This window comes from Epargyreus clarus, unplaced genomic scaffold, assembly GCF_041222505.1.
Source record: "Epargyreus clarus isolate Ecla_fem2 unplaced genomic scaffold, WU_Ecla_fem_2.2 ptg000008l, whole genome shotgun sequence".
Lineage (NCBI taxonomy): Eukaryota > Metazoa > Arthropoda > Insecta > Lepidoptera > Hesperiidae > Epargyreus > Epargyreus clarus.
The window spans coordinates 14,095,380-14,119,300 of record NW_027332216.1 but is presented as its reverse complement, the minus strand read 5'-3'; the positions used below and the strand labels follow the sequence as shown (position 1 = coordinate 14,119,300).

The 23,921-nt window shown below is 46.9% G+C and overlaps 1 protein-coding gene across 2 annotated transcripts in view; it reads right to left on the bottom strand.

Annotated features, from left to right (window-relative positions):
• Window positions 1–23,921, bottom strand: part of LOC140744537 (galactokinase) — a 49,119-nt gene that overhangs the window by 23,667 nt on the left and 1,531 nt on the right. For both annotated transcript variants that reach the window (XM_073076168.1, XM_073076169.1), the window contains exon 2: window positions 22,012–22,179. In XM_073076168.1, coding sequence (XP_072932269.1) covers window positions 22,012–22,179 — 168 coding nt within the window. The remainder of the gene's footprint in view (window positions 1–22,011; window positions 22,180–23,921) is intronic.

Genomic DNA, 23,921 nt, shown 5'->3' with positions numbered 1-23,921 from the left:
ATTAACGTCTGCAGTACCTCTTCCTTTGGCGACTTTTCTTTGAGCGTGGTGCTTAGTGCGGTTTTTACTGAACGCACTAAGCGCTCCCAGGCTCCTCCCATGTGTGGCGCCCCCGGCGGTATGAAACGCCAGTCGGTGTTGTACTGCAGACCGTAGTCCCGTAGTGCTGCGATCCATGCTCCGTATGTATTTCTCAGTTCGACGTCGGCCCCTCTAAAGTTAGTGGCGTTGTCGGAGTATATGACGCGCGGCCAACCCCTTCTGGCGGCCATCCTTCGCAGCGCCATAACAGCTGAGTCCGTAGAGAGCGACTGGACGATCTCTAAATGAATGGCCCTTGTGGTGAGACAGGTAAATAGTGCACACCACCTCTTTTCGTGTCTTCGTCCGATAGTCACCGTTAGGGGCCCGAAATAGTCCACGCCACAATAGGTGAAGGCGCGGTGCCCCGAGTCCAACCTCACTTTAGGTAGGTCTCCTTTCGGTGGTGTCGTCGGAGTCGCCTTGTACACGCGACAGTATTGACACGCTCGTGCTACTTTCTTGACTGTAGGCCTCAAGCGCAGTATGATGAATCGTTGACGGAGCTCGTTGACGACTCGTTCGTTATTCGCGTGTCCCGCCCGGCGATGATAATGCTCGACAAGCAGGTGAGTAAAGGGATGCTGCCCGTCGAGTATTACCGGCTCATTAGAGTGCGTTGTAGAATAGAGCGCACCTATACGGCCTCTTGCGGTTATTAGCCCGTCGTTCAATACTGCGTCGAGCCTTTTAAATTTGCTGTGTCGTTGTAGCGGCTGGTTGTGACTTAACCGCGCTAAGTCTTCGCTGAAGGAGTCCCGCTGCGCGCGTTGAAACCACCGTCGTTCGGCCGCTTCTAAGTGTGACACTTCTAAGTGTAGAGTCTTGTCTCTAGATCGAAGCTTCTCGACGAATAGCTGAGTAAGTGCCGTCGCCCTTATAAGCTTCAGGTAACTGGAGAACCTTCTAATGTCGGGTAATGAGTCGTTGCGGTCCGAGTCCTCTTCTGAGACGGTGTAACACGTCTCCCCGGTCTCTTCACCTTCCCCGTTCTCCGTAGGCCAGTGCTCTTCTGTGGCTCGTAGGAATTGCGGTCCCGTGAACCACCGGTCCCGGCTGTCGATCCCGTCGGTTTGAAGCCTGGTCGCATCGTCGGCTACGTTGAGTGTTGTAGGCACCCATCGCCAATCCTCTGTATGTGTGAGCTCGGCGATCTCAGCTAGGCGATGTGAGACGAACGGCGTGTATTTTTTCGTCTCGTTTCTTATCCACTGAAGGACGGTGCGGGAGTCACTCCAGTATATGACTCGTTTGGGTTTCCAACAGCTGTGCTCCCTGACTATAGTGTTAGCCATTCGTGCCCCGATTAACGCAGCTTGGAGCTGCAGTCTCGGAATGGTTAGTAACTTCAGTGGAGCCACCTTCGCCTTGGCCATTACTTGTATTGTTTCTATGTGATCGCCGTGTGCGATCCTCCAGTAGGCCACCGTAGCGTAGGCTTGCTCGCTTGCGTCGACAAACACGTGTAACTCGATGTGAGTTTCCGGCGTTACGTTGTAGCTATAGCACCGCGGTATTGCTAGTGCTGAGACATCTGGGAGTCGCCTTATCCACTCGTCGAATAGGTTAGCGTCTTCAGATGGCAATTCCTGGTCCCAATCAACCTTCTTGAGCCACAAGCGTTGTAATATCATCTTGCCGACGATCGTATATTGACTGATAAGCCCCAGTGGGTCGTACACCGACATAACCGCGCTTAGGGTTTCGCGTTTAGTCGGTGCTCTCAACCGCAGTCTGACCTCATCGGGAACCCTCTTGATGTCAGTGTTGAAGGTGAGGGTGTCGGAGCTCGGGTCCCAGCGCAGCCCCAATGTCTTTTCCTTCTGGTGTGCTGCTAACTTTACATTCGCGCTTTCAGACTTCTTATCTTCGGGTATGCTAGCTAAAACTCTCTTGCTATTTGAGTTCCATCTTCTTAAGTTGAAGTCCGCTTGTTGATGGATGTAGGTAACTTCGTTCACCATTTTAATAGCCTCCTCTTCAGATGGGAAACTGTCTAGGTAATCGTCCATGTAGTGTCGCTCCTTAACCGCCGTGGCCGCCTCTGGGTATTTACTTTCATAGTCGACGGCGTTGCGGTTTCTTACGCTGTGAGCGAGGTATGGCGAACTGCTGGCTCCGAATATCATGGAGACCATTTTAAATCTTCTCGGAGGGTCCGTAGGCTTGTCCCTCCATAAAAACATCTGTGCCGGTTGGTCCTCGGGTCTGATTTTAACCCTAAGGAACATTTCTTCGATGTCCGCTGTGACGGCGATTCTCTTTTCTCTGAACCCGAACAATATTCTTGTGAGTGAAGCTAGTAGGTCGGGTCCTTCTAGTAGGAAGTCATTGAGACAGACTCCCTTCACCTTAGCCGCCGCGTCGAAGACCATTCTAACTTTTCCCGGCTTGTTGTGATTGGTGACGGCGAAGTGCGGCAGGAACCATTTTACGTTGCTATCCCTTTCGCTGCCGTCGCATTGCACCGCGTAACCCTTTTGTATAAGGTTAGCGATCTGAGCCGCGTATTCCTTTTTAAACGCCGGCTCCTTAGTCATCCTCTTCTCGAGCGTGTGTAGTCTCTTAAGGGCAGACTCGTAGCTATCTGGGAACGTGGGGTTATCTATCTTCCAGGGCAGACCCACTTCGAAGTGGCCGTCCTTTCTTGTGGCGGTCGCTTCGAAAATGTCGTTGGCTCTCTTCTCATGCTTATTAATTTTTTCTTTAGTCGATACGCCAAGCGAGTCCACGTCGAAATGTGACTCGACGAACTTCTGTAGTTGGACGTCGCTCGCGCAGATGTGAAGTACGGCCGCCTGGTCTTGATAAATCGATTTCCTGGGTACCGACCCGTGCAGTACCCATCCCAACTTCGTTCTCGACGCGGCGGGTTCATTTCTCTTGCCGGCGCGCAGCTGTCGCGATATTATTAGATGCCAGTTGTCGGCACCTATCAATATGCGAGGTCGAGCTTCTCCCTTACTGATGCTATCTTGTACAACTCGCAGGTGCTTGTACCGTTCTAAGTTGTGCGGTACGCGTTGGTGATGTAGCTGTAGTCCTTTTACTGTGCGGGCTGTCACTAAGTAGGCTTCTTGTTCGTGTACCCCTTTGACACGAACCTTGACCGCTTCGCTGTCGATCCTTCTCTGATCGTTAATACCCCTTATGTTCAGAGGTCGATTCGGTCCGCCGTTAGTGAGTTGCTTCGCTAATTCTTCGTCTATTAGCGTCACAGTAGACCCTTCGTCTAGGAGGGCGTACGTATTTACCTCCCCCCGTGGACCGCTGAGTTTCACCTCGCAGGTTTTGAGCAGTACTGATGTAATAGGCGACCTCCTTGTCGTGACGCTCATTACTAGCGCGGCTGCTTCGTCTTCCCTGCCGTCGTCCGGAGTGCTCACTGTAGTCGTAGACTCCGTTACTTTTTCTTTATGTAGTAGCGCGTGATGTTGGTAGGTACATCCGTGGACTCCGCAGGCCTTGGCTTTGCATGTGAACCTGCTGTGCTTCCTTTTCATGCATTTGAAGCACATCTTGTTGTCCTTTGCCCACTTCCATCGCTCGTTGACGTCGAGTGCTTTGAGTTTATCGCACTCAGTAGTGTAGTGTCCCCCAGTTGGACACATGAAGCATTTTCTTTCTTCCGGTTGACTTTCCCCCGCAGTGTATACGCCCTTGGTAGCAACCCGCTTTGGTGCTACTTCTCTTCTGACGGGTACCGGAACGCTTCGCTTCGTTGTGTGGGTGTACCTTATCATAAGGTCCGCTTCGGCCATTAAAAACTCGGAGAGTACTATCATTTCATTATCTTCCATGATGCGTGCTTCGTTATTGGCTGCGTACTCCGCCCATTTGCTTATGAGATGAGGACTCAGTTTGTCCATTACGTCTCGAACGAGTAGCGGGTTTCGTAGGTAGCCTCTTCTATCTATACTTTTTATCGTATAGACAATATTTTGAATCTTCACCGCGAACTCATACAGATCGGTGCTCGCGCTCCCTAATTTCGGGATCTTTTTGAGCTCTTCCATGGCCCGATCTATTATGAATTCCGGTCTTCCATATTTCATCTCTAATGTGCGCATGATGATATCTGGGTTAGATGCGGTGAATAGCTGTGTCAGCACGGTTTCTCTCGCTTCCCCTCGCAGGCTGTTTCGCAGTCGAAGGAGATTTTCCGTTGGAGAGAACTTAAAGAGTCTTGTAGAATCTTCCATGGCGGCCTTATACGGTAGCCACTCGGCGACGGCTCCCGTGAATATAGGTAGTTCCGCTGTTTGGCGAGGCAACGGTCTTGAGGCGACTAGTTTTTCTAAGGTGTCGGCTAGCCGTTGAATGCCTTGGAATTTCGCGTTCTCCCCCCGTTGCTTACTAACGGGAGGGCGAACCTCTTCCGGTTCTTCCCTGTATTTCGTCGCCGTTGGTTGTTCCATGCTTCTATCCACCCAGTCTTGTACCCTTTCGTTGCATGAGCTCGCCGCATATTCAGATTCGGCTTCGATTGCAGTCATTTCGGCGGCTAATCTCGATTTGATTAGCTTTTCTTTCATAAGTAGCCGCTTCTCTTCTATAGCCGCGAGTTCTTTCTCCGCTTCGTATTGTGCCATCTTCATACGTGCGTCGATGCTTCGCTTTGAAGTGTTACTGCGAGCGGTGTGTGCCGGCGACGTAGGTCTCCGCACCGGCGATGTAGGTCTCCGCACCGGCGATGAAGTTTCACGCCTTGGTGGCGTGCTAGCTGGTCGTGCAGGTGGCCCCATGACGGACGTCCGCGTTGACGTCGCTGGTGCTGTCTCTCTCGCCCCTTCTGGCGGAGAGTGCTCCATCCTTTTTTCTTGGGAATTTCCTGCGACCGTCGACGGCGACTGCGGAGAATCTTCATAAATTCGGTGTAGCGATGGCCCTGGCGCACCCTTAACGCCCGGGGCTGCTTCTGACTCGCTGTACCCCGATTCGGAGCGAACACGACCCCTTGTGTTCATTGCGATCGGCGTATTCATCTTGAGTCTTCTTTAAATCCGGCTTCTCGAAGGACCAATGTAGATTATGGGTTTTCAAATAAAACTCCAACTTGAATCTTCAGTTCTTTTCTTCTTGTTTTTATTCCGAGGCGTACACACTTTTCCATACAAAAAGGCGAGCTTAAGTACTTATTTTGGGTACCGCAACAGGCGCAGGCTCAGTCAGCAACCGCGTCCTATTGCCGTCCCTTTCTAACATAGCCTGTCTTACTCTTACAATTCTATGCTTACACTCTATTGCTATCCTACTCTTACATATCTATTCTTATTACGTAGGACTTATATCTATTGCAATAAAATGTCTTATTTACATAGTCTTAATTACATACACAAGTTACATTAATCAACATTTACATTTAAATTCTTAGGCCGTTGTCGTCCGTAATAATTACCAACATATACTTATTTTATTTCAACACACATAATATTTCGTTGATATTTTATTTATGATATTGCGTTCCTGGCAACAGTTTGGAGAAAGTTAAAGTTTGCGCCCCACGAGAAAAAAAAATCTTGAAAGAAAATTATCCTAATCACTCAAGTTTGGAAATCTTGAAGATCCATTTCTTCGCCGCCTTATTTAAAAAAAAACTATTGTAGGTACTTGTTAACTTAGTTACTAGAACTTAAACACGGTATACAAACTGTATATTAATGTAAAATTTATTTTTCTTTATTTTCTTGTATCACAAAAATGTAGCCCCCTGAAGATAGCGCCAATGGCAGCTGCTCGTCAGACCTAAAACCTAAGTACAAGGCTGATAGAATATAATTTCAAAATAATATTGTACAAATATAATTTTGTTACGTATTTTTTTATAAAATGTGTATTTTTCTCCAATAAAATTCTAAGCTAAATATTATCGAAAGTTAAACGAACGAGACGAAGTAAAGAATTTAAACTTGTAACTTAGCCCTTCAAGGTCGACACAAAATTTAGGAGAAATAAACAACTGTGTAATTTGAGGGTCTTCCCACTTAAATCCAAGCGAAATCGGTCTAAACCGGAGAGAAAAGGCTTTGCATCGATCGTACAAATCGTACAAATTACTGGACACTATTATGTATGGGTAACTCGAAAGCTGAATTCGCGGTCACATATCAATTGTTTATTTTTTTAAATCGACAGGGCCATTAGCGAAGCACTTTAAAGGTTGGAAATGTGGTAGGTGAACTGTTTTGGGTGGAAAATATAATAGATTTACTGAAAGTCAGTTTCATTATTTTCGAAAGAAGTATATGCGCTGTAACCGAAATTCTAATTGTAGATAATTTACAGAAGAACAAATTACACGATTTGACGTTCATAAGTAGGACACCCTAAAATGTAGTTTGTACATATTCATTTTCCTCTCAATTATGATGGATGCCCCAATATTGGATATCTCCAATATTCGATCATGTGTACGAAAATCTTATTTTGGGTTATCCCCAAAATAAGATTTTCTTACATTACACATGATCGATGACAATGCTAATACTGACAAAGGACTTGCTAGTAAATGAAATTCCAGGAAGTCCTTATGAATCAGCTGAAGTATTCTTACCTGAAGTATTATTAGTACGGCTCGTGTGCGAAGCGATAACCACCATCGCAATATCGTTGTAAGACGCAATGGTTTCCGGATTTTGGACTTATATTCTGGGTTTTTATATCCGTAGTTACGTGTGACTATGGCAACCACGCGCCTTTTTTTACGAGGGGGAAACCTTCAAAAGGTACCCCATACCGTGGGAGCGACACGAGGTTATGTGGGATTCTTACCGCACTACAACCTCCCCGGTGGCCGTCCTCGGCGCTGCGTAGAGGACTCCGGGATCTCCAAAGGAACGCAATCGGAGTCCTCTTAGCGCATTGCCCCGTCGCGCTCCGCCCAAGTGAGCTTGACGCTTGCCACACCGTCAGGTGTGTACGGCGGTATGCGACCACACATACAGCCGTCCTTCCCGGGTACGCTGACGTGCGGTTCGAGCTCCCACTCTTGCCACCCCGGAAGCCCCCTTTTAGTCGCCTCTTACGACAGGCAGTAGATACCGTAGTCCTCTACTCCCGGAACTACAGGGACGATGGCACCCACGACCCAGGATAATTTCTAAAATGGGGCTATGAGTTTAGGAACCGTTAATCCCAATTGATTGATCTGAAATTTGGCATACACGTTTCATTTGGATGACAGTGCATAAATAGTGTTAATCCAATATGGGAGACACCCCAAGATAGCGGACATTTTGTTTTTGTTTTTTTTTTGTAGCCTTGAATATGAATTGGTTTTCTGAGAATAATAATAAAATTCCTTTTTTTACTTATATAAATGTATTAAGTCATTGGAATTCTAAATCAACACAAATTTAATTAATCAATACGTAATGGTTCCGAGGCAGAGATTACAGATCTCTACTACAAAGTTTAAACATTAAGATAACATTATACCAACATGTTTATCAGAAGTTTCTAGGTATAATTTCTGTAACAATAGGCACTCCTATCCTCCTATTTTTAGGCGTAAATTCATTGAAAGTCTCTACAATATTTTCATAGGTACCTTGTGGATACCTTCACGGGACCGGTTGAAAATCAGCTCACGGTAACCTTGTCATGGTATAAGTTGAAGGGTACCTAGAACCAGTGGTTGAACCGGTGAGGTCCACCACTTTTATTTCCAGAGTGAAGCGCTTCTTATGATTCGGTGGAATAATCAGGATGGGAGGTGATTTATGGAGCGATAATCTTAGTCGTCAGAAATAGTAACGCTTCCGTAAGTGACTTCATGGAAGCTCTAATGTATGTGAGCAGTCACCACTTACTTTAAGGTGGACTTTAAGGTAACAAGCTCGTTAGCTACTTCATTCTTGGCATACATCTCGCCTAACAAATATGTGTGAACATAAGCAAAGTTATTTGTAGACCAATCAAGATATCCAGAATCCAGATATGTTACGTATGCAAGGACCTTTATGTCGAGAACAATTTGAATGCAATCTAAACTCAATTGGAAATATCTTCCGTTGATTGCGTTCGTCCATGCAGCATCCGGTGAACCGATCCGGTGAATTGATGCTATATTTGTTGTTCTACGCTATTTGAGATAGATACTCGTATTATTGCCCAGTACTCGTATTATGCCCAATTGCCCGGTGACCTTTATCTTAAGAACAATTTAAATAGTTTAGACCGGCGATATTATGGAATTTATGGAGCTCCGTAATCGTAACAAAAAGTATCGGATATCCGAAACCATAACTGAATCATATAAGAAGTTTAGAATATTTACTATAACACTTACTATAATAATTACTATAATACTAGAAATAATTTTACTAATTTTACGCCTGACCAAGCCTACGCTATTCCGATACTTTACAAATATTATGATCAAATCATTACCTATTTGTGTTTTCTTCACTTTTACGAAACCGTCCGGATCCGTATCCAAAACCGATATATTATGTCTAATAAATTCGCATTCATATCCAGATCCGAAATTTCATACCTATAACATCCCTAATCTAGAGACAATTGAAAATATCTCCTATTGATTGCGATTATGCAGCATCCGGTCAACCGATCCGGTCAATGCTAAATTTGTTGTTTTACGCTATTTGAGATAATAGTTTGTTTACCACAAATATATATTACCTTAAGTCGACTCAATTGTTTTACTTTATAAATAAGTAAGAAGTATTTTAACATCATTGCAGGCTTACTATATACCTAATGATAACGCTCTATTTATAACTACATACTATAGTCTGATTCATAATTAGGTAATCAAAATGTAAACAAAGAAATGTTATTGTCAAAATACGTTTACAGGTATTGTAAACCTTAATAAAATAACAAGAAACAAAAACTTTAACAAACTTAACAAAAAACGAAAACTTACAGTTAACATTTTGAACAGCTAATTATGAATCGGACTATAGGTGTACTTTCGATACGATTAATACACACAAAGACAAGACAAAAACATCAGGACTCGAAATAGAAATCTAGTTTAATCATTTCGATTTTTGCATGACCGGGGATCGAAGTCGGAATATGTGGGTGTCAAAGCAAACGTTAATGGCCGCGTGGCGTAATACGGGTAACGCCACGCGGCAATAAAAAATAACACAAACGTACAATAAAAAATCGTTATTGAAAAAAGTACGTAGTGTATGTGTTTGAAATTGTTGACACACACTTAGAACTATTTCGTTGTCTAACACTAAACAAATAATAATTAATATCAGCTTATCTACACACTACAAGACTACTGTAATTTATCAGTGTAATTATAGGTACTCGTATATTTAAATTGGTTTGTGAGTTATGTGAAGAAGGCTAAGTAGAAATAAATAATTGAAAACATATACCAAATACAATGCTTCAAAATAGGTACAGATATGGACGAGTACCGAATATTATTATTACCTCTTTTAACTTCTTTTTCTTTAATTGGCCTGTATGCCAAGTAAAGCCCATGAGCATCTGGAATAGGGGGGTACTTCTTTGTGTTTGTGTTGTATACGATCATAATTAACTTCGTAGGAACTATATATGTAGTACAATATCTTAAAGTATTCACTGAAATATTTGTGGAATGTTTACCAATAAATACTTACTGAAATTCTATGATATAACTTTGAAATTAACTGGTGGTTGAAACTCGGCCTCTCAACCGCACGCACCACTGATTTTCGAAGTTATGTGCGTTAATTAGAAATTATCACTTGCTATAACGATAAAGGAACTATCGTGCGAAAACCTGACCGCCAAATATTTTTTTATAATATTAGAGTAGCAGACGTGCGTGCCGTCCACGTGATGGTAAGTGGCTACTATCACCCATAGACATGTGTAATCAACCCCATATAAGATAAGTTCCTTACCATAGGTCGGTCACAGATGCGCCACTACCCCAAGGACTAAACTGGAATGCCTCGGAAAAGTATGTCTCCTCATCCTTTAAACCAGAACACAGCAGCACTTAACCACAGTATAAATATCTATACACAGGTGTTATTACGGACGACAACGGCCTAAGAATTTAAATGTAAATGTTGATTAATGTAACTTGTGTATGTAATTAAGACTATGTAAATAAGACATTTTATTGCAATAGATATAAGTCCTACGTAATAAGAATAGATATGTAAGAGTAGGATAGCAATAGAGTGTAAGCATAGAATTGTAAGAGTAAGACAGGCTATGTTAGAAAGGGACGGCAATAGGACGTGGTTGCTGACTGAGCCTGCGCCTGTTGCGGTACCCAAAATAAGTACTTAAGCTCGCCTTTTTGTATGGAAAAATGCCCATTTGACTCAGTCAAACTCCGCTCCCTTTGCGAGCCCTTGAAATCCGTAACGGATCCCCTGTCCGTTACTGATTCACCCGCATCCCCTGATGCCACCCCGAGACACGAGATGGACTTCGATGCCATCTCGCTCAAACGCCCCGCCTCCTCCGACGAATCGTCGGAGCACACCCTCATCACCGCCCCCTCCTCCGACGACGACCAGGGTTTCACCCCTGTCAAGTCGAGGAAGACCAAGAAACGACCGGTGAAACGCGTCGCTAAGGCGACAAGTGAAACCTCTTCCGAGGCCTCTTTCGAAGCCACCCCAGCCCCAGCGGCCCCCGCTCTGGCCCCCATGCCAAAAGCCTCCACTCTGGCCCCCGTGCCAAAAACCTCCACCGAGCCCCAGAGCTCAACCCCCGCGGCTAAGCCCGCCAAGCCAGCCACGCGCTGCGAACCGGCACTTGCCAAGTGCAAACCGCCCCCACACATTTTCTTCAGAGATAAGTCGAAATGGTCCGACTTCTCTAAAACCCTAGTGGAAAAACAGATCCACTACACCAAGGCACGTAACCTTCGCGACTCTATTCGCGTTTCATGCCCCACCACCGAGGACTTCAGGAGCCTGATTAGGCTCCTAACTCACCTTCAACTCCCGTACCACACGTACGCTTTAGAAGAGGACCGCAAAATCAAAGCGGTCCTTAGGGGTCTCCCCTACGAGCTTCCCACCGACGAAATCCAAACGGATCTAGTCAACCAAGGGTTCCCCGTGGAAGGTGTACACAAGTTGTACAACCGCAACGGGGTCAAATACCCTCTAGCCCTGGCCATTCTAGCCAAGACCCCGTCCTCCAAGGACATTTTCAAGGAGAAGGAGCTCACAATCTGTGGCCTTTCTGAGATCAAGGTGGAACCACCTAACAAGCGTGGCTACCCTGCCCAGTGCCACCGCTGCCAGCTTTACGGCCATGCAGCGGCTAACTGCACTGCCCCCCCAAGGTGCGTCAAGTGCCTAGAACCCCACGCCACACGTGAGTGCAAGAGAACTCGTGAAGACGAGTCCCCTCCTGCCTGCGTGCTATGCACCACTTCAGGGCACCCGGCTAACTACCGTGGCTGCCCTAAAGCCCCCCGTCCCGCTCAAAAGAAGGTTGCTAAAAAACAGCCCTCGAAAGCAGGCCCACCTCCGGTCAATTCGACCAATTTCCCGCGGCTAGGGGCCTCCAAAACCCCAACCGCTCCCATGAGTTGGAGGAAAGTCGCACCCGCGACCGCCCCACCAACCCCGGCCCCTAAGGCCACTCCCACTCCCCGTCCCACCCAAGACGCATCGGTAAGGGAACATATCATGTTCCTTAAGGACTGCGTTAAGGGCGTGAACCTCGACGAGATCATACTCGTCTCGCAAAAGATGCGTAACGCCAGCCAGGCGGAGCGCATCGCAATCTACTCTGAACACTTAGCGTTGTTCAAGTCCATTCAATGAGTAACGTTCATACTCAACCCCTTCATCCCGGTCGTCAAAAACCTAAAGGCGTCTCGCTTATCTCCTTCAATGCACGAGGTCTTAAGCCTTGCATTCCCGAACTCAAAGAGTTCGTCCGCAACAGGGATATCGACCTGTTGCTTGTTCAGGAAACTTTCCTCAAGCCCTCCCTTAAAGGCGTAAGTCTCCCCTCTTACGCGCTTGTACGTAATGACAGAGCCGACGACCGTCGTGGCGGAGGCACTGCCATCTACTACAAGAGATCCTTCCATTGCACCCCTCTGGAAACACCCAAGCTCACCAATATGGAAGCCACCATATGCAAATTAGGCATGACAGGACACCCGTCCCTGATCATAGCCTCAATTTACCTCCCCGCCAATAAAGCCCCTCTCCAAAGCGACTTGGAGGCCCTCCTCTCGCTCGGAGACTCTGTCGTATTATTTGGAGATTTCAATTGCAAACATACCGTTTGGAACAGTCGTCTGACTAACACCAACGGTAAGAAACTCTTAACCATTTCCCGCGCACTGGACTTTGATATCTTCTCTCCAACAGCGCCAACCCACTACCCCGATCGGGAAGACCAAGAACCCGACGTGCTGGATTTCGCCCTCCTTAAAGGCGTCGCGCTCAATACAAGAGCGATCGAAACACTGGACGATCTGGGCTCAGACCATCGTCCAGTCTCTCTACAGTTAGGTCCCTATGATCCAACCCCCCATACCTCCTCGAAAACCTTCACTAATTGGGAAGGGTACGAGAAATCTCTCACCTCGGCCATAGAGGCCCCCGATTCACCGTATACTATTCCCCCAGACTACCTTGTTAGCTCGGAGAAAATAGACAGTACGGTGAACTCACTCACCCAGCTAGTTCAGACTTCGCTTCATGACAACGCGAAGGTGGTAGAGGTCCCGAACCGCAAACTACCTCGCGAGGTCAGGAAGCTAATCCAAACTAAAAACGCAGCCCTCAGATGGGCCGCCAAGTATCCCACCCCTGTCCTTAGGAGGCGCGCTAACGCCCTCCAAAGGAAAGTCAGATCCCGGCTAGCCGAAATGAGGGACTCCAACTGGAACTCTCTCATGGAGGATATCCAACCTTCTCATAAGGCATTCTACAAAGTCGCTAGACGATTTCGTACCGAAGCCTTCTCAAGCACTCCCCCTCTCACGCGTCCCGACGGCAGCATAGCCTTCGAAGACGCTGAGAAGGCCGAATGCTTCGCAGATAGCATCGCTGCGCAGTGCTCCCCCAGCACTCAACCGTGCGACCCTATCCACATTCACAAGGTGGAGGAGGAGGTCCTTAAAAAGATCTCTCTCCCTGTCACCTCTGCTCCCATTAAAATCACTACAGACGAGGTCCGGACCGTCATCCGCGGTTTGAAACCTCGTAAAGCCCCAGGTCCGGATGGTATCTCCAACCTGGCGCTCAAACACTTCCCCGAGCAGGCACTGACCCTTCTGGTCATTATCTTCAATGCCTGCCTCGATCTCAGCTTCTTTCCAACAGCCTGGAAGACAGCAACAGTTATCGGTATTCCCAAGCCTGGGAAACCGAAACATATTCCCTCCAACCACCGCCCCATTAGCCTCCTCAATGCAATGGGCAAGGTTTTCGAACGGGTGATCCTCGTTCACATAAGAGGGCACCTCTTCCCAATAGATGCTCCCCCACTCATCATTCCTCACCAATTTGGCTTTCGCCTCCAGCACTCGTGCCCCCAACAAGTCCACCGCATTGTCGAGTACATCACAAGCGGGTTTTATCCAAGACGTAACAAGACACTAGCAGTCTTCTTCGACGTCGCCAAGGCTTTTGACAAAGTCTGGCATGGAGGACTGGTATACAAGCTATACCATTCTGGTCTTCCTGATCGCCTAGTCCGCATCGTGGCTTCCTACCTTCAGGACAGAACCTTCCGCTACAGGCACGAAGGTATCCTCTCTCCCCCACGCCCCGTAACAGCCGGAGTCCCTCAAGGCTCAGTGCTCGCTCCTACATTATTCATATCGTACTCCAACGATATTCCTATCCCCAAAAATGGGGTGCAGCTCTCACTCTTCGCCGATGACACCGCCCTTTACATCCAAGGGCAAAAGGAGTCATCTGTCCTCGCCAAACTCCAACGCTCGGTCAACGAGTTAGGAGATTGGTTTAGGAAATGGCGCATCGAAGTCAATGCGGAGAAAAGCTCCGCAATGCGCTTCGACCACAAACGCAGGCGCTTAAACAACCTGCCCTCCGTCAAATTACTTGGGGCCCCCATTCCATGGAGGCCCACAGTAAAATACCTAGGAGTTACCCTTGACCCGAGCCTCACCTTTAGACCCCACGTCTCTAAGGTCACCCATACCGCCCGCTCTTACATGAGCCGCCTCAACGCCATGATTGGCAGACACAGCAAGTTGTCAGCCAGGAATAAGCGAACGCTGTATAAGGTTTGCATTCGACCGGTGTTAACATACGCCTCTCCAGTCTTCGCTCACGCGAATCCCACCATCCTAGACAAACTCCAGGTCATACAAAATCTCTTTTGTCGTCGGGCACTTAATGCCCCCTGGTATGTCAGAAACGCTGACCTCCACCGCGACCTGGAGCTCGCTCCAATACAACAAGTCCTCAGACAATTCTCTGAAGCGTTCTTTGACCGCTCAGAAAACCATTCCAACCCCTTAATCAAGGGTGCAGCGGACTATGCTGCCCCTCTTCCTACCCGTTACAATTGCCGTCGGCCAAGAAATATCTTGACCGACGCTCCTAACAAACTCTCCACCGATGTGGAGAATCTTCTGGCCGCCCACAGGGGCGTACAACTCTCCATAGAGAATCGTCTTCCCGACGATTCTAATCTTATTCATGATACGTTGACACCTTCAGTGTCATCTATCCAGCGGTAGCTCTCTAGGGAGCGCCGCTAGCGCCTCTCGCTCCGCAAACGAGAGGTCGCTATCCGATGTCGGCTGTACGGTCCCCTTGGACGAATGCCTTAAAGGAGTTTTTAGTGGGATGGTCCTCCCTTCAGGAGGACCTTTCAGTCAGCCCCACACGACGCAGGCACCGGCCGTCGCGGCCTGTAAGTGCTTGGACGCATTTTTTGCTCCTCCCTCTCCGTAGAGGGTCAGCCCTTTTTCCACCTACATCTGGGCGCCAAAAAAAAAAAAAAAAAAATATGGAAAAATGTGTACGCCTCGGAATAAAAACAAGAAGAAAAGAACTGAAGATTCAAGTTGGAGTTTTATTTGAAAACCCATAATCTAGATTGGTCCTTCGAGAAGCCGGATTTAAAGAAGACTCAAGATGAATACGCCGATCGCAATGAACACAAGGGGTCGTGTTCGCTCCGAATCGGGGTACAGCGAGTCAGAAGCAGCCCCGGGCGCTAAGGGTGCGCCAGGGCCATCGCTACACCGAATTTATGAAGATTCTCCGCAGTCGCCGTCGACGGTCGCAGGAAATTCCCAAGAAAAAAGGATGGAGCACTCTCCGCCAGAAGGGGCGAGAGAGACAGCACCAGCGACGTCAACGCGGACGTCCGTCATGGGGCCACCTGCACGACCAGCTAGCACGCCACCAAGGCGTGAAACTTCATCGCCGGTGCGGAGACCTACATCGCCGGTGCGGAGACCTACGTCGCCGGCACACACCGCTCGCAGTAACACTTCAAAGCGAAGCATCGACGCACGTATGAAGATGGCACAATACGAAGCGGAGAAAGAACTCGCGGCTATAGAAGAGAAGCGGCTACTTATGAAAGAAAAGCTAATCAAATCGAGATTAGCCGCCGAAATGACTGCAATCGAAGCCGAATCTGAATATGCGGCGAGCTCATGCAACGAAAGGGTACAAGATTGGGTGGATAGAAGCATGGAACAACCAACGGCGACGAAATACAGGGAAGAACCGGAAGAGGTTCGCCCTCCCGTTAGTAAGCAACGGGGGGAGAACGCGAAATTCCAAGGCATTCAACGGCTAGCCGACACCTTAGAAAAACTAGTCGCCTCAAGACCGTTGCCTCGCCAAACAGCGGAACTACCTATATTCACGGGAGCCGTCGCCGAGTGGCTACCGTATAAGGCCGCCATGGAAGATTCTACAAGACTCTTTAAGTTCTCTCCAACGGAAAATCTCCTTCGACTGCGAAACAGCCTGCGAGGGGAAGCGAGAGAAACCGTGCTGTCACAGCTATTCACCGCATCTAACCCAGATATCATCATGCGCACATTAGAGATGAAATATGGAAGACCGGAATTCATAATAGATCGGGCCATGGAAGAGCTCAAAAAGATCCCGAAATTAGGGAGCGCGAGCACCGATCTGTATGAGTTCGCGGTGAAGATTCAAAATATTGTCTATACGATAAAAAGTATAGATAGAAGAGGCTACCTACGAAACCCGCTACTCGTTCGAGACGTAATGGACAAACTGAGTCCTCATCTCATAAGCAAATGGGCGGAGTACGCAGCCAATAACGAAGCACGCATCATGGAAGATAATGAAATGATAGTACTCTCCGAGTTTTTAATGGCCGAAGCGGACCTTATGATAAGGTACACCCACACAACGAAGCGAAGCGTTCCGGTACCCGTCAGAAGAGAAGTAGCACCAAAGCGGGTTGCTACCAAGGGCGTATACACTGCGGGGGAAAGTCAACCGGAAGAAAGAAAATGCTTCATGTGTCCAACTGGGGGACACTACACTACTGAGTGCGATAAACTCAAAGCACTCGACGTCAACGAGCGATGGAAGTGGGCAAAGGACAACAAGATGTGCTTCAAATGCATGAAAAGGAAGCACAGCAGGTTCACATGCAAAGCCAAGGCCTGCGGAGTCCACGGATGTACCTACCAACATCACGCGCAACTACATAAAGAAAAAGTAACGGAGTCTACGACTACAGTGAGCACTCCGGACGACGGCAGGGAAGACGAAGCAGCCGCGCTAGTAATGAGCGTCACGACAAGGAGGTCGCCTATTACATCAGTACTGCTCAAAACCTGCGAGGTGAAACTCAGCGGTCCACGGGGGGAGGTAAATACGTACGCCCTCCTAGACGAAGGGTCTACTGTGACGCTAATAGACGAAGAATTAGCGAAGCAACTCACTAACGGCGGACCGAATCGACCTCTGAACATAAGGGGTATTAACGATCAGAGAAGGATCGACAGCGAAGCGGTCAAGGTTCGTGTCAAAGGGGTACACGAACAAGAAGCCTACTTAGTGACAGCCCGCACAGTAAAAGGACTACAGCTACATCACCAACGCGTACCGCACAACTTAGAACGGTACAAGCACCTGCGAGTTGTACAAGACAGCATCAGTAAGGGAGAAGCTCGACCTCGCATATTGATAGGTGCCGACAACTGGCATCTAATAATATCGCGACAGCTGCGCGCCGGCAAGAGAAATGAACCCGCCGCGTCGAGAACGAAGTTGGGATGGGTACTGCACGGGTCGGTACCCAGGAAATCGATTTATCAAGACCAGGCGGCCGTACTTCACATCTGCGCGAGCGACGTCCAACTACAGAAGCTCGTCGAGTCACATTTCGACGTGGACTCGCTTGGCGTATCGACTAAAGAAAAAATTAATAAGCAGGAGAAGAGAGCCAACGACATTTTCGAAGCGACCGCCACAAGAAAGGACGGCCACTTCGAAGTGGGTCTGCCCTGGAAGATAGATAACCCCACGTTCCCAGATAGCTACGAGTCTGCCCTTAAGAGACTACACACGCTCGAGAAGAGGATGACTAAGGAGCCGGCGTTTAAAAAGGAATACGCGGCTCAGATCGCTAACCTTATACAAAAGGGTTACGCGGTGCAATGCGACGGCAGCGAAAGGGATAGCAACGTAAAATGGTTCCTGCCGCACTTCGCCGTCACCAATCACAACAAGCCGGGAAAAGTTAGAATGGTCTTCGACGCGGCGGCTAAGGTGAAGGGAGTCTGTCTCAATGACTTCCTACTAGAAGGACCCGACCTACTAGCTTCACTCACAAGAATATTGTTCGGGTTCAGAGAAAAGAGAATCGCCGTCACAGCGGACATCGAAGAAATGTTCCTTAGGGTTAAAATCAGACCCGAGGACCAACCGGCACAGATGTTTTTATGGAGGGACAAGCCTACGGACCCTCCGAGAAGATTTAAAATGGTCTCCATGATATTCGGAGCCAGCAGTTCGCCATACCTCGCTCACAGCGTAAGAAACCGCAACGCCGTCGACTATGAAAGTAAATACCCAGAGGCGGCCACGGCGGTCAAGGAGCGACACTACATGGACGATTACCTAGACAGTTTCCCATCTGAAGAGGAGGCTATTAAAATGGTGAACGAAGTTACCTACATCCATCAACAAGCGGACTTCAACTTAAGAAGATGGAACTCAAATAGCAAGAGAGTTTTAGCTAGCATACCCGAAGATAAGAAGTCTGAAAGCGCGAATGTAAAGTTAGCAGCACACCAGAAGGAAAAGACATTGGGGCTGCGCTGGGACCCGAGCTCCGACACCCTCACCTTCAACACTGACATCAAGAGGGTTCCCGATGAGGTCAGACTGCGGTTGAGAGCACCGACTAAACGCGAAACCCTAAGCGCGGTTATGTCGGTGTACGACCCACTGGGGCTTATCAGTCAATATACGATCGTCGGCAAGATGATATTACAACGCTTGTGGCTCAAGAAGGTTGATTGGGACCAGGAATTGCCATCTGAAGACGCTAACCTATTCGACGAGTGGATAAGGCGACTCCCAGATGTCTCAGCACTAGCAATACCGCGGTGCTATAGCTACAACGTAACGCCGGAAACTCACATCGAGTTACACGTGTTTGTCGACGCAAGCAAGCAAGCCTACGCTACGGTGGCCTACTGGAGGATCGCACACGGCGATCACATAGAAACAATACAAGTAATGGCCAAGGCGAAGGTGGCTCCACTGAAGTTACTAACCGTTCCGAGACTGGAGCTCCAAGCTGCGTTAATCGGGGCACGAATGGCTAACACTATAGTCAGGGAGCACAGCTGTTGGAAACCCAAACGAGTCATATACTGGAGTGACTCCCGCACCGTCCTTCAGTGGATAAGAAACGAGACGAAAAAATACACGCCGTTCGTCTCACATCGCCTAGCTGAGATCGCCGAGCTCACACATACAGAGGATTGGCGATGGGTGCCTACAACACTCAACGTAGCCGACGATGCGACCAGGCTTCAAACCGACGGGATCGACAGCCGGGACCGGTGGTTCACGGGACCGCAATTCCTACGAGCCACAGAAGAGCACTGGCCTACGGAGAACGGGGAAGGTGAAGAGACCGGGGAGACGTGTTACACCGTCTCAGAAGAGGACTCGGACCGCAACGACTCATTACCCGACATTAGAAGGTTCTCCAGTTACCTGAAGCTTATAAGGGCGACGGCACTTACTCAGCTATTCGTCGAGAAGCTTCGATCTAGAGACAAGACTCTACACTTAGAAGTGTCACACTTAGAAGCGGCCGAACGACGGTGGTTTCAACGCGCGCAGCGGGACTCCTTCAGCGAAGACTTAGCGCGGTTAAGTCACAACCAGCCGCTACAACGACACAGCAAATTTAAAAGGCTCGACGCAGTATTGAACGACGGGCTAATAACCGCAAGAGGCCGTATAGGTGCGCTCTATTCTACAACGCACTCTAATGAGCCGGTAATACTCGACGGGCAGCATCCCTTTACTCACCTGCTTGTCGAGCATTATCATCGCCGGGCGGGACACGCGAATAACGAACGAGTCGTCAACGAGCTCCGTCAACGATTCATCATACTGCGCTTGAGGCCTACAGTCAAGAAAGTAGCACGAGCGTGTCAATACTGTCGCGTGTACAAGGCGACTCCGACGACACCACCGAAAGGAGACCTACCTAAAGTGAGGTTGGACTCGGGGCACCGCGCCTTCACCTATTGTGGCGTGGACTATTTCGGGCCCCTAACGGTGACTATCGGACGAAGACACGAAAAGAGGTGGTGTGCACTATTTACCTGTCTCACCACAAGGGCCATTCATTTAGAGATCGTCCAGTCGCTCTCTACGGACTCAGCTGTTATGGCGCTGCGAAGGATGGCCGCCAGAAGGGGTTGGCCGCGCGTCATATACTCCGACAACGCCACTAACTTTAGAGGGGCCGACGTCGAACTGAGAAATACATACGGAGCATGGATCGCAGCACTACGGGACTACGGTCTGCAGTACAACACCGACTGGCGTTTCATACCGCCGGGGGCGCCACACATGGGAGGAGCCTGGGAGCGCTTAGTGCGTTCAGTAAAAACCGCACTAAGCACCACGCTCAAAGAAAAGTCGCCAAAAGAAGAGGTACTGCAGACGTTAATCACCGAGGCCGAGTACAGCGTGAACGCGCGACCGCTCACGCACGTCTCCGTGGACCCCGAGGACGAGGAAGCACTAACGCCGAATCACTTCCTCATCGGCTCATCGACGGGGCTACCGCGGACGGGGCCATGCACCGAGGCGGACCGCAGCACGTGGAGAAGGGCGCAGGCACTGGCGGACCAGTTCTGGCAGCGATGGCTGCGAGAGTACCTGCCTACGCTCATTCCGCGGGGGCCGTCCAACGCACAGGCGTCACAACTGCGGGAAGGCGATCTCGTAATTGTGGTCGACTACGCCTTACCCCGCAATACCTGGCCGAGAGGAGTCGTCGAGCGAGTTCACCCGGGACCTGATGGCATCGTCCGGTCTGCAGACGTCCGCACAAAGGGAGGTGTGTTCCAGAGGCCAGCGACGAAGCTTGCCGTCCTTCAGATGGAGGAGGCTTCGAAGAATCTACGCCGGGGGGAGAATATTACGGACGACAACGGCCTAAGAATTTAAATGTAAATGTTGATTAATGTAACTTGTGTATGTAATTAAGACTATGTAAATAAGACATTTTATTGCAATAGATATAAGTCCTACGTAATAAGAATAGATATGTAAGAGTAGGATAGCAATAGAGTGTAAGCATAGAATTGTAAGAGTAAGACAGGCTATGTTAGAAAGGGACGGCAATAGGACGTGGTTGCTGACTGAGCCTGCGCCTGTTGCGGTACCCAAAATAAGTACTTAAGCTCGCCTTTTTGTATGGAAAAATGTGTACGCCTCGGAATAAAAACAAGAAGAAAAGAACTGAAGATTCAAGTTGGAGTTTTATTTGAAAACCCATAATCTACAGGTGTTATAAGGCAGAAATAGGTGTAGCGGTGGTGCCACCTGACTCGAACCACAGGGGGTTCTATAACTTTCAGATAGTTTTTAATATAACAGTTTTTAACTACAAGACGCGATTTTCATTACATTGTTACTGATATTTCAGTTAAATATTAAATATTCCGCGATAATATTCGTTTAAAATCATATTTAGATTGCGAAAGCGTCACGGCCACTTCTACATATTTTCACCCTTATCGCTGATATAAAGCTGAAAGGAGTGTTTGCATACCTATGTACCTCTTATAGAGAAGGGTTTTCTTTCCGTCGCACGTAAAAATGAAACCGGGTCATCAAAATCAATTAGATTGAAGCACAAAATCTTGGCAACAAGCAATCAAAATTTAATGGATTAATCGTTTAACTTTGTTAAATCGAAATCCATCTAAATCCCTGGAATCCGATTTTAATCATTTTTAATTGGGACCTCTAAAGAAGATTTCTTTTGTAATTCTACCTAACCGAAATAGGAGAGTATTAGCACAAAATAAAAACTAACAAGTTAGACATATTAAAATCTGAAGAGCATTTTCTTCTGTAGGTACATCTATTTACAGTTTTCTGCCATCTTAATATTGTTTTTTTTTTGTTTTATAAAAGACTAATATTATTTCGTTTCGTAACATGATATTATACCTATTTGGAAAACTTGAATAAAACTAGTGAAAAATAATATTGTAAATCCTAAATAAAAAGAAAAAGTGCCTATCTAATGAAAACTGGACAATGAACTCGGTGAATGGCTTGCGACAACTTGTCGTTCGTTTTTTTATTATAATATGGAATTAGCTAATATGCTGGTATTCCACTAGATGTATGTGGCTACTGCCGCAAACAAGCTGTAATTATCTAAAAAAAATGTAGTGAATTTAAGTTGCAGTGTAGTGTTAAATAGTCACACTCTTACCACGGGTAAAACGAATCCCTCGCAATAGTCAACATGCTCGCCTATAAGGTTGACGCGACCGGGCGCGCTGGCCGCTGCGACCGGCTCGCGACCGAACGTTGCGACAAACTTGTCGCGCGCTTGCCGCAACAACGCCGCCTCGCCTTTTGCTATCGCTTCGTTGGACATCTGAAAATAGGCAACCTTATGTATTATGTTATATTGTATGTGCTGTAAGAAATATATCGACTGTACTAGTTTTCTTCAATTTGTAAAAATAAAAAACCGTATTCATCATACTTTTTATCTATTTTTATGCCTGAATAGATAATTGTAAAATTTGTAAAATTGGACACGATTGAATACTTCGAGTATCTACTTCGATTTGAAGTGAATTTTTGCGGATTGCATAAAATACATTTGTGCAAAGCAGACGATGTATCCACGTGCAAAAAAACTATAACCCGACATTCATATGCAAAATGCTGATATCTAAATAAATTATAAAAATTTTAACCGTAACATAATCAAACTCTTACTCTCCCATACTTAATCTTTCTTCACATGCTCTTCACCAAATAACCAATTTGCCAAACAGGCGGCGCCTGTTATTAGGTACAATGCGTTGCTTATAATTATTTTTAATCTTCAAACGTAAAGTACATATTATAAATTCGTAGGAAAATGACAAGGAAGGTAAAAACATCATTATCAGGTAAGAGGGAAAATAAGAATAAGATTTTTCCTCTCCGAGCAACACCCGGGGAAATTTTTCGTAAAGAGTTCTTATACAAAAGTTACACAAAAGCGCCCCTTGCAATTAGAATACAAATGAGCCGCCTTTCCATTATTGCATTGTGTACCTGACGGCACCTTTGATCGCACAATTAAGTACAATATCCGCATAAATTATATTTTAACAACATATTATTGTACTATATATTATTTTTATACGATAATATCCAAGTCATAATAATAAAGATAACTACGTTCTCGTATTTACGTAATTTTATTTGGATGTTTTTAATTTTAACGAGAGTGTGCGTAGGTCGGCTTGTGTGTAACTAATATAATAACATACCTACAAAAATAAGAAATTTTGTGAGGGGTCGGGAGTTGAATGAGTTCTTCCCGCTGGTTACTAGTAAATATTGTAAATGAAGTAACCTTACTACCCGGAAATAACGCAGCTGATGGCACTCCCACAATTTACACGATTCCTACGACACCATATATCTTGTAAGGTGGTAGAACCCTTTGTGGTTCGACTCCAGCGGCACCACGCCACACCTATTTCTACCTTATAACAGCAGTGTTAGGCGCTGCTGTGTTCCGTTTTGAAGGGTGTGGGTAGGGGAGACATACTTTTCCGAGGCGTTCCAGCTTAGTCCTCAGTGGTAGCAGCACATCTGTGGCCGACCTCAGGTAGGAATATCTAATCCTATCTGGGGTTGATTACAGATGTCCATGGGCGGCAGTAGCCACTTACCATCTGGACTGCATGCTCGTCTGCTACTCCTATATATCCTATATAAAAAAATATATCTTAAAATCTGTTAAATAGGGCATACCAATGAATGAAACATAGTATGTAGTCATATGAAATAATTCGCCAAGTACGAGTCGAACTCGCACATGGAGGCTTCCGTACTACCAAATGTTCATTATTTTAATTCATTTTATGATTTTCAACAATACATATGAAACAACAATAGATGGCGTTGGGGTGATGATGAATGATACGTAAATTTTCAACAATACTTAGTTATATAACACACAAATAGATGGCGTTGGGGTGACAATGGGACGACGATTATACGTAATCAAAGTATAATAAAATTAAAATAAGTATATTTAAATATGTTATATGGTTCTTATTTGTATTTATTATAATACCAGTTATAGTAGTAAACGTATTATAAAAATTTCAA